Below are 9,508 nucleotides of genomic sequence, written 5' to 3'. Positions count from 1 at the left end.
TTTTTTTTTTTTTTTTTTTTTTTTTTTTTTTTTTTTTTTTTTTTTGGTGCTTCTTATTGTTCTTGGAAATCGTTGTTTTCTGAGCTTTGGTTCTTGACTTTTGGACTGCACTTGCGTTCTTCGGAATTTGCGAGCTTGCTGGTGTCATTTCGTTTTGTTCTGTTTCTTACTGTCTTGAGCATCGTATTTCAAGAATTTTTTGGTTGATTTTCTTCGGCTAGGCTAGCTCCGTAAATTGTCGCCAGCTTTAGTTGTTTTTTATTCTTTTTTTATGCTGCTTATCGTTCATGGAAATAGTTGTTTTCTGAGTTTTAGTTGTTAGTTTTTGGACTGCATTTCTGAGAAAAAGCTTGCGTTCTTCAGAATTTTCTAGCTGGTTGGTTTTCACTGTTTTATTTTCTTTTCGTGTTGCTTCTTACTCTCTCGAACTCATCGTTTTGAGAATTTCTCTAATTATTATTATTTCTGTCTGGCTCTTTGTATATCGCTAGCTTCGATTTGTTGTTGTTTTTTTTCCTTTTGATATTTTCAATTTTGCTCTGCTTTGTGTTTTTTCTGCCGATTGATTGTATCTAGCGTTTTGCGCNGGTTGATTTTCTTCGGCTAGGCTAGCTCCGTAAATTGTCGCCAGCTTTAGTTGTTTTTTATTCTTTTTTTATGCTGCTTATCGTTCATGGAAATAGTTGTTTTCTGAGTTTTAGTTGTTAGTTTTTGGACTGCATTTCTGAGAAAAAGCTTGCGTTCTTCAGAATTTTCTAGCTGGTTGGTTTTCACTGTTTTATTTTCTTTTCGTGTTGCTTCTTACTCTCTCGAACTCATCGTTTTGAGAATTTCTCTAATTATTATTATTTCTGTCTGGCTCTTTGTATATCGCTAGCTTCGATTTGTTGTTGTTTTTTTTCCTTTTGATATTTTCAATTTTGCTCTGCTTTGTGTTTTTTCTGCCGATTGATTGTATCTAGCGTTTTGCGCCTCGTTAGCTATGTTTTTAAATTCGAACTCATCGTTAACTCTAATTATTATTATTATAGCGTTTTGCGCCTTGTTAGGAATAGGACAGTTGAGTTCGTCAAATTGTGCAAGTTCGAGTTATAATCTCTTTGAATATTCTGTAGATATTGTCAAAGAAACACTTAAGATTTTTCAGTCGATTTTTTTTGGGAACCCAATGATAAGGAGTTATTATAGGTTTTTAAATTCAAGTTGGTAGTTGAGTGTACAGTACTTTCTGAACGTTTATCTTGGGGATCTTGCGTACTGAATGTTGTGCGGTACTATTCTTTATTCAGGTTCTTAAGCAATGAAGTGGAAACAAGAAGATTTCCTGATAAATTTTGAATACCACCTTTCTGAACTGTAGTTGTAATAAGCTCATGGTATCGAGTTATCTGGTTATTGAGATGATTTGTCATCACGGGAGTGCTGTTCTTCTCTCGTGTGCATGCATGAGTTGAGATGGTTATGCTCATTTGTTTTTTCAGGATAAATTTTCTGAGACTTTCATGGACGGGGATCTGTGGGATTGGCCGTATGATCAAGGTTCTACTGATCTTTACTCGTCACTTTCTTCTATTTATCTGAATAAACAAGTTTCAAGTTAATTTGATCGTAAAGAATTGTTCCAGGTTTCTCCTATTCCGATGCTGGTGAAAGCAGTTACAGTATGGAATCTGGATGGCAGGCTGACTTTTACTTCGGTTATGGGAGAGGTAAACTTGATTGATTGATTGATTTATTATTATTATTTTTAAAAAAGTATCTGCATGCAGTTATTCTGGGCCATATTTTTCTCTTTGTTTCACTTCAACATTTGGGGTTCTTATTTTTGTTATAATTTTATGGTCATAGATGTTATAGAAGAAAATGCTATGAATGAGAAGTATTGCGTTCAAGTACTAAAGATTTTGATACGGAAGGCAGCTTCTGAAATCGATGATCTTGAAGAAGATCTAGTTTTGCTTCAATGTGGCCTCGCATGGACAGAAAGTAGAAACCAATTTGAAGCATGCTGTAATGCTTTGAGAGAAAAAATTGACGTCCTTCACAATTCAATAAAGAGCTGGAGACGAAGTGATAAGATTAATACAGTCGATCAGTTACCATTACATACACAACCAGCAGAGAAATTGTTCGAGATACTGAAGCCTTTTCTTGGAGAGGGTCGTGAACAAGATGATGGGCAGGTTTTCTCTGTACCCTCTGAGATCTAAAAAGTCATTGTTCAAGAAGCATGAGAAAGAAGACTACAGAAAACTTCATGAAAGCATAAAACATATACACGTGATTCCACTTTTAATTGTCAATGATCCGATAGGTTACTGCATGTAGAGATTCTTGCAAGATAGTTTTTTTTTTTTGTTGCCATTTTTACAGAATCATTTTCATTAGTTCTTAGTATTCTTAATGGTTGGGGGGCTCATTTCATTGACTTCTAGTGGAGAACCTTAACTGTTACTGTTTAGACATATATTTCATTATCCTAGGCAACTTTCTCCCTCAGAAGAAATCCAAGGATTAAGGAACTTTTGTATAGTTGTCCTTGGGGGAAATACATGTGCCCTATTTGCAATGTCATTGCTGTTTTTCCCTTCGGGTTCATTCATTGAACATCCTGCTCCGTCATTTCTCAATCTCGTAGGTTTGACTATAAAGATATGAAATGCTGCATCATGATTCTATTTCAGAGGATTTAGGAAGAAAGTGTGAGAAGACCAATGTGATAATAGCTATGCGTAATCATGTCTATGAACGAAGATGCTAGCTCTTTAGATCTTAAAGCTAAATAGATTCTCTTGCATAGAGTTTGGAAGAATTAATTAGTTTCTGTATTTCAAACTCTTAAATTATGTTTCTTTTTAGACAATGTAGTACATTCATAATTTATCATTCTAATCATTTATGGACGTAGCTAGATGCTTTACTTTAGTTATATACCAGGGTAAACCAAACTAAAAGTAAAAGTACTTTTATTTTGCTTAGTTGGAAGAAGTTGTTCCTTGAATATGGTCGGCAACCTGGTTAAAATGCCTCAGGGTAAAATTAGTAACTAGTTTATTGATTGGCTGTTAATCACTGTCATCTGAATTGAGTTTTTTTCCTTCCCTTTTTTTTTTTTTTTATCCCTTTAAAATATATGTACTTTATGTAAAATAAGGATCAGCATGCAACTGTGAGCAGCCAAGGTACTGAGACTTCAATGCAGTTAGTTGGTCCATTCTGTGAAACCTCGAGCATTTGTGGCATAAAAGTCAAAAGTGAAGAAATGGAAGTCAAGAGTATTTTCCCGGCAGTGTATTCAACACCCAATGGTTCGGTCCAAAAGCACCAGGAAAATGATAGTATTTGCAAGAAAGAAATTAAGGTATTGCCTTCTTTGCTTTAGTTGCAGTTAGTGTCTTGGTGTGTCTAGTAGAGTCATAATGATGGAGTTGGATCGAAGCGAGCTGAAGCATTAGTATGATAGCTAACACACATTGATAGTCTACCTCATATTCGAAGAATCTCTCTGTGTTATGATGCTCACATTTTATATTTTTCTTGCAGGCTGAAATTTCCGTTGAAGGAGTTTCCTCAAATGTGCTTGTGACCGAAGAAAATCTGAAGTCTGTTTCAAAAGTAAAAATTGAGGAAGCGGAGGAACTCCGTATAAATAACTCGTGCAAGAGCAGAAAATTGAAGTCAGCTTTGAATGTTGGTGGTGAATGCCGCCTTCTGAATGCACGAAAGGTTTGAAATCTTGGCTTTCTTTCAGTTAAATAACTAGTCTGAATTGAAACCTTGGTTATACTTCAGTTACTTTGTAACATTAACTTTCTTTCATACAGCAGCATGGAAAATCTGTTCTTGACAATACCAATCCAGATGTCCCAAGACAATCAGATGGATTCAGTGGAAACAAAAGGTCGTTTGATACCATTTCAAGTTCTCCAGCATCATACCCAAAGAGTGGAAACTGCACTACAGAGGACAAGCTAATTGACTTTTTGTTAAGAAAGAAGAAGAACAAGAGTGACGGGGGGTCAATTCTCCCTGAATCTAATGGAAGTGCCCCTTCATGTTCATCTTCAAACACGAAAGAAAAGGTGGATTGCGATCTACGCTTTTTGGATACTAAAAAAACGGGTACATTTGACTCATCGAATCTTCCTACAATGTTGCTTTCAAAACTGCAAAACCAGCAGGGAAACGGTTTGCTCAGAACCCAGACCAAGGAGACAGACAAGTTCTTGCTAGACGATTATCAAAATGTTGAGAATGTTTGTCATGAGAAGTCATATTCGAATATGGATCACAAGCCTAAAGAATTTACCGAAAAGGGGCGGAGCAAATCACATACTCCGATTTCTAAAGCAAAAAAGCATCGAAAGCCAGGAGCAGTTGGAGACAATGCCTGCTTAGATCTGCCTCTTGAACCTTGTCAGCTCAGGGTCGAAAAGCAGGACTGTGCTCTTGACACTGAGAAAAACTTAGGTCCTTCATCCCAAAATAAAGGGACTTCAAAAATGCTGGTTGGACAAAAGCTCATAGATGTAACTTCTGTTAATGATATTTCTAGTTCAGATCAGATCAAACCCGACGACAGCGGAACTGGGGAAAACAAACAAATGAAGTCATGCGCCGCCAACACAGATGATCGCATAGCTGAAATTTTGGCACTTTTACCTTCCTCAGATCTCAAACTGAAGAGTCTAGCAGAACTGAGGATTATTGCAAAGGAACACAACTTGACCAAATATCACAAGCTTCGCAAAAGGGTGCTGCTCGACCTGCTTGTTCAAAAGCTGTTGGAATGACTTACCAAGGTTGGTGTATTTCTTTTCCTCTTTAATCCGTCTTAGTTTATTGGAAATATTTTGTCCTAGCTAGGAAAAATCATGAAACAAAGAATACACGGGGTCTTTTGCAGGGGATCAAAGCGAAGTGATAGTACATTGCATTCAAACTAAAATGGGTAGGTTAAAAAATGGAGATATTTAGGATATCAGATAGGAATTTCTATATCGTGTATAGATGTTTTGGATTATGGTGGTATTTTTAAATTTCAGCTTTGGTAAATTGGTTGTAGTTTTTAGGTGTCTGCTGCCATATTTATGTACAGTAACCCTTCAACTTTTGTGGATTTGAGTAAGTCGAACTGCACGGAGTTCCAAAGAAGCTTTTTTCTTTTTTTCTTAACCTCTTGTTTGAAGATATATGTCGTAATCAGTCGAATTATGCATAAGTATAAGTTAAGGTTGTTTTGTATTAAATTCCACTTTGTTTGTTGGGTGTTAAATTGGTTGTAGTTTTTTCTTTATTATTATTAACGTTGTTTTGGATTTATAGACCAAAATAGAAGTAATTTCTCGCAAGTTTTATAGATTAAAATGAGATTTAAACTTTATTATTGTTATTAGATTTTGGATCTTGAGGAGTCCTTAGAATTTTTTTCTATTTTCTGGTTTCAATTTTTAATTCTTTTAAAAAATATTAATGTATTTCATAAAATTTTCTGTGGTTTCGTTTCTTTTAAATCGGATATATTCTTTTTGGTTTTTTCAAGTGTCAACAATGTGGCGTTTATCTTTCCCTTGGCCTAAATTGTATGTTAAATTGTTTAAGTTGTCTTTACTGTATTTTTTTTTTAGCATGAAAATTCGAAACTGTTTCTCTACAGATTTTTTGACATTTTAAATCTCATCCATATCATCTATCACATAATCATAAAACTTGTATCATCTATCACTTATTTGTACATGACTATCAATCTTAGAAAGCCTCAAACAAACCATGAACCATCTCGAAACTGTAGAGAACATATCTGAATCGAGCTAAAACCGAAGAAAAACCAACTTGGAGTCATGGGGTATTTGAGAGAGAGGTGTCGTGAGGTATTTGCAAGAGTAATTACTTGATGGGATCGTTGCGCAGATGAACAAAGTGCTCGTGATTATCAGCTTATCAGCAAAGAGAGGTATAAGACTCGCTTCTATATGCTTCAAAGATCGTCTGCGTGGTTTAGAGGCGAGGAAGATGGATTGGTTCAATCTTTAGTAGTCACACTATTTTGCGAATTTGAAAGTTTAACATAATCTCTAATAAATAGAAAGAGAAAAGAAAAAAAAAAAAGATCAAACCAGAGGTTTCCCCTAATTTCATCTCTGAATTTGTGGTCTAAAAAATTTCATTCAAATTCTTGAACTAACTATCTCAACAGTGGCCTTCCAGAAGTTCTAAATTGTAAGGGAAATTAGAAAAAAAGTCGATGAATTTTTGCTCCAACTTTTTAATGTGTTCCCCTTGCTGCCCTCACAAGATGGAGTATGCGATACTGGAGCTTTGCGTTTTCTGCAGCAACCATCTCAGCCTGCAAAATAATCCCAAATAAGAACGTCCATTTTTCTCTTTTTTGACCTCTTCATCTACCCATGGACAAACAACAAACAAAAACTACTTGCCTTTTTCTGTTCTGCGATTAGCGCTTCATTTGCGCTGTCTAGCTTCGACTGGAGTTCGCTTATCGTTTTAAGATGTTCCTCATCGTGGGCATCTAGATGGACGAGTTGTTGATAATCAGAAACACATGATTTGAAATCGACGTTCATACATGTTTGTGCCATTGGTGATTTGGTGTGATTTGAATAAAATAGAAATTACCCATCACTGAATTCTTTCATTTACTCTATGGAAGTATGGTTTCTCTAAAAGGGAAACAGCCATGAGTCGTACCTTTCTTACTCAAAAGCGCAGCTTCTAGTCTCGACAAACGATCCTTAAAATAAAGACGCATTGTCGTAAGTATGAATACATAATAACGGTAAACCAAAATCAACTAAACTTTAAGAAAAAATCTATAAAACTTGATAGGAATGCAATAAGAGTATTAAGGGTATATTAGCAACTAGTTAGAGAAGTAGCGTAACAGTCAAACCCACCGCTAGCCAATATTGTCCGCTTTGGCTTGTTACATATCGCCGTCAGCCTCACAGTTTTTAAAACGCGTCTGGTAGGGAGAGGTTTCCACACCCTTATAAAGAATGTTTCGTTCTCTTCTCCAACTAATGTGAGATCTTACAATCCACCCCCCTTCCGAGCCCAACATCCTCGCTGACACTTGTTCCCCTCTCCAATCGATGTGGGATCTCACAATCCACCCCCTTCGGGGTCCAACGTCCTTGCTGGCACTCGTTTCTCTCTCCAATCGATGTGGGATCTCACAATCCACTCCTGAAGCCCAGTGTCTTCGTTGACACACTGCCCGTGTCTGGCTCTCATACCATTTATAACAGCCCAAGCCCACCGCTAACAGATATTGTCCTCTTTGGGCTGTCTTCGCTGGCACACTGCCCGGTGTCTAGCTCTGATACCATTTGTAATAGCCCAAGCTTACTGCTAGCAGATATTGTCCCTTGCATATTTTAAAACAATCAATAGGATCACATAGAAAAAGAGGGAAAATGTGAGATCCCACGTTGGTTCAAGAGGGGAACGAGCATTCCTTATAAGGGTGTGGAAACCTTTTCCTAGCATACGCGTTTTAAAACCTTGAAGGGAAAGCCTAAAGAGGACAATATCTACTCGTGGTGGGCTTGAGCTGTTACAAATGGTATCAGAGTCAAATAACGGACGGTGTGCCAACGAGAACGCTGGCGGTGCAAGGGGGGTGGATTTTGAGATTCCACATTGGTTGGAGAGGGGAATGAAGCATTCCTTATGAGGGTGTGAAAACCTCTCCTAGCATACGCGTTTTAAAACCTTGAGGGGAAGCCTATGAAGGGAAAGCTTAAAGAGGACAATTTCTGCTAGTGGTGAGCTAGAACGGTTATAAATGGTATCAGAGTCAAACACTGGGCAGTGTGCCAACGAGAACGCTGGCCCCCCAAGGAGGGTGGATTGTGAGATCCCACATTGGTTGGAGAGGGGAACGAATCATTCCTTATAAGGGTGTGAAAACCTGTCCCTAGCAGACGCGTTTTAAAACCTTGAGAGGAAGCGCTTGAAAGAAAATCCTAAAGAGAACAATATCGGCTAGTGGTGAGCTTGGGGGGTGGGCTTGGACGGTCACAAAAAACCTATATGAATTAGTCAGCAAAACAAACTAGCAACAAGCTTAGTATCTCTTACCACGTGCCTGATGTGGAATGTTTTCGGCCGTTTGCTGCCTTAATCTATTTTAAAGAAGAAATGAATCTTGGTTTTCATTTCATTAGAAGATCACTAAGACGAACCAAAACTTAAGCAAACACACACAAAATTTTCTAAACTGACACTAATGAAAACACTCATTCATCGTAACGACACAAATGGCCAGTGCCAGCACTATTCAAACATATTGCTCATAGATCTGTGAACACCTCGACTAATTTCATGGAACAATCTACCATATTTTGTGTTAAAAGGTTTGTAAGATTTCAATATCTTAAGATATGGATAGGGCTACTACCGGGTTTGAATCAATTCTCTCCAAGGTCCACTTTCTTTTTTTTTACTTGTTCCAACCCGACAACTACTAGGCTATCTCATGATGATTGGGTATCATAGTACTCTTAACACTTTGATATGGCTACATATGATCTTTTGTGACCATAATGAACGTTTGAACTATCTTATACACATCTCAGCGTATCACACTAGAAATCGCTTAAATCTTATACATATATGATTGTGAGATCCCACGTCGGTTGGGGAGGAGAACAAAGCATTATTTATAAGGATGTGGAAACCTCTCCTTAGCAAACACGTTTTAAAACCTTGAAGGGAAGCCCAAAAAAGAACAATATCTACTAGCGGTGAGCCTACGTCGTTACAAATGGTATCAGAGCTAGACAACGGACGATGGAGCCTCAAAGGGGAGTGGATTGAGGGGTTCCACGTCAATTGGAGAAGGAAACGAGTGCCAGCGAGGACGCTGGGCCCGAAGGCAGTGTGAATTGTGAGACCCCACATCAATCGGGGAGGAAGAACGAAACATTCTTCCTTAAGAGTCAATATTAATTCCATACTGCCCTAGAGCTGGAAATTATCCTTAATCGGAGTACCTCTTTGATTGCCACAAACTTCAATTAAACTCCCTTTCCAAAAAGCCTAGGAGACTAAATCTAAACTCCATCACTCATTTTCCCTGCCATTTCAAATATTTCAACAGTAATCCAAAGTAATTGCAATGAAATACACCTAAAACATACTCATCAATTTCACCCAAAAAAGAAATTCCATGCGACAAAGATAAGAGGCGGCGCGTCCTAAGAAGGCGTTCGATTTAAAAGGGAAAATGGAAGAAAAGTGAAGGGTTTAGCAATCAAACCTCGGCTTCGGAGGCTCTTTGATAGAAGGGCTTCAAGGTCTGCTCGAGATCGTGGCTCCCTCCGCTTAATGGTTCCGCCATTGTTGCAAAAGCTTCAACTCAACCTCAAAATGAAAAGATGCTATGAGAGCGCTTCGAGTCTCATCAAACAAATGTTCTTGGGATAAAAATACATTTTTAATTTAATTTAATTTAATGTTAAATTACTAAAATGCCCTTAAACTA

At 37.5% G+C, this 9,508-nt stretch overlaps 2 protein-coding genes across 2 annotated transcripts in view; one reads left to right on the top strand and one right to left on the bottom strand.

Annotated features, from left to right (window-relative positions):
* LOC111781968 overlaps positions 1-5,169 on the top strand; it is a 6,022-nt gene extending 853 nt beyond the window's left edge. Inside the window, exons 2-7 of the mRNA XM_023662717.1 lie at positions 1,482-1,539; positions 1,626-1,709; positions 1,849-2,183; positions 3,155-3,361; positions 3,544-3,726; positions 3,825-5,169. Coding sequence (XP_023518485.1) covers positions 1,503-1,539; positions 1,626-1,709; positions 1,849-2,183; positions 3,155-3,361; positions 3,544-3,726; positions 3,825-4,793 — 1,815 coding nt within the window. The 5' untranslated portion in view covers positions 1,482-1,502 and the 3' untranslated portion in view covers positions 4,794-5,169. The remainder of the gene's footprint in view (positions 1-1,481; positions 1,540-1,625; positions 1,710-1,848; positions 2,184-3,154; positions 3,362-3,543; positions 3,727-3,824) is intronic.
* A 934-nt stretch (positions 5,170-6,103) lies between these two features.
* Positions 6,104-9,436, bottom strand: LOC111781969. Its single transcript, XM_023662718.1, has 4 exons — positions 9,284-9,436; positions 6,709-6,751; positions 6,438-6,529; positions 6,104-6,346 (listed from the first exon to the last, which is right to left on the bottom strand). The coding sequence occupies exons 1-4, from the start codon at positions 9,362-9,364 to the stop codon at positions 6,266-6,268; spliced, it is 297 nt and encodes a 98-aa protein (XP_023518486.1). The 5' UTR covers positions 9,365-9,436; the 3' UTR covers positions 6,104-6,265.
* Between the last annotated feature and the right edge of the window lie 72 nt (positions 9,437-9,508).

Source organism: Cucurbita pepo, chromosome LG19 (genome assembly GCF_002806865.2).
Source record: "Cucurbita pepo subsp. pepo cultivar mu-cu-16 chromosome LG19, ASM280686v2, whole genome shotgun sequence".
Taxonomy (NCBI): Eukaryota; Viridiplantae; Streptophyta; class Magnoliopsida; order Cucurbitales; family Cucurbitaceae; genus Cucurbita; species Cucurbita pepo.
The sequence above is the reverse complement of the archived record's forward strand: the minus strand, read 5'-3'. Positions and strand labels throughout refer to the sequence as shown.

What these genes read in the sequence shown, in the direction of transcription:
- LOC111781969 (XM_023662718.1), bottom strand. Translation starts at nt 9,364, where the DNA reads ATGGCGGAACCATTAAGCGGAGGGAGCCACGATCTCGAGCAGACCTTG. An exon ending in AAAGAGCCTCCGAAGCCGAG is followed by an intron (nt 6,752 to 9,283) that starts GTTTGATTGCTA and finishes CTTTATTTTAAG; the next exon opens with GATCGTTTGTCGAGACTAGA. An exon ending in TGCGCTTTTGAGTAAGAAAG is followed by an intron (nt 6,530 to 6,708) that starts GTACGACTCATG and finishes TCGTCCATCTAG; the next exon opens with ATGCCCACGATGAGGAACAT.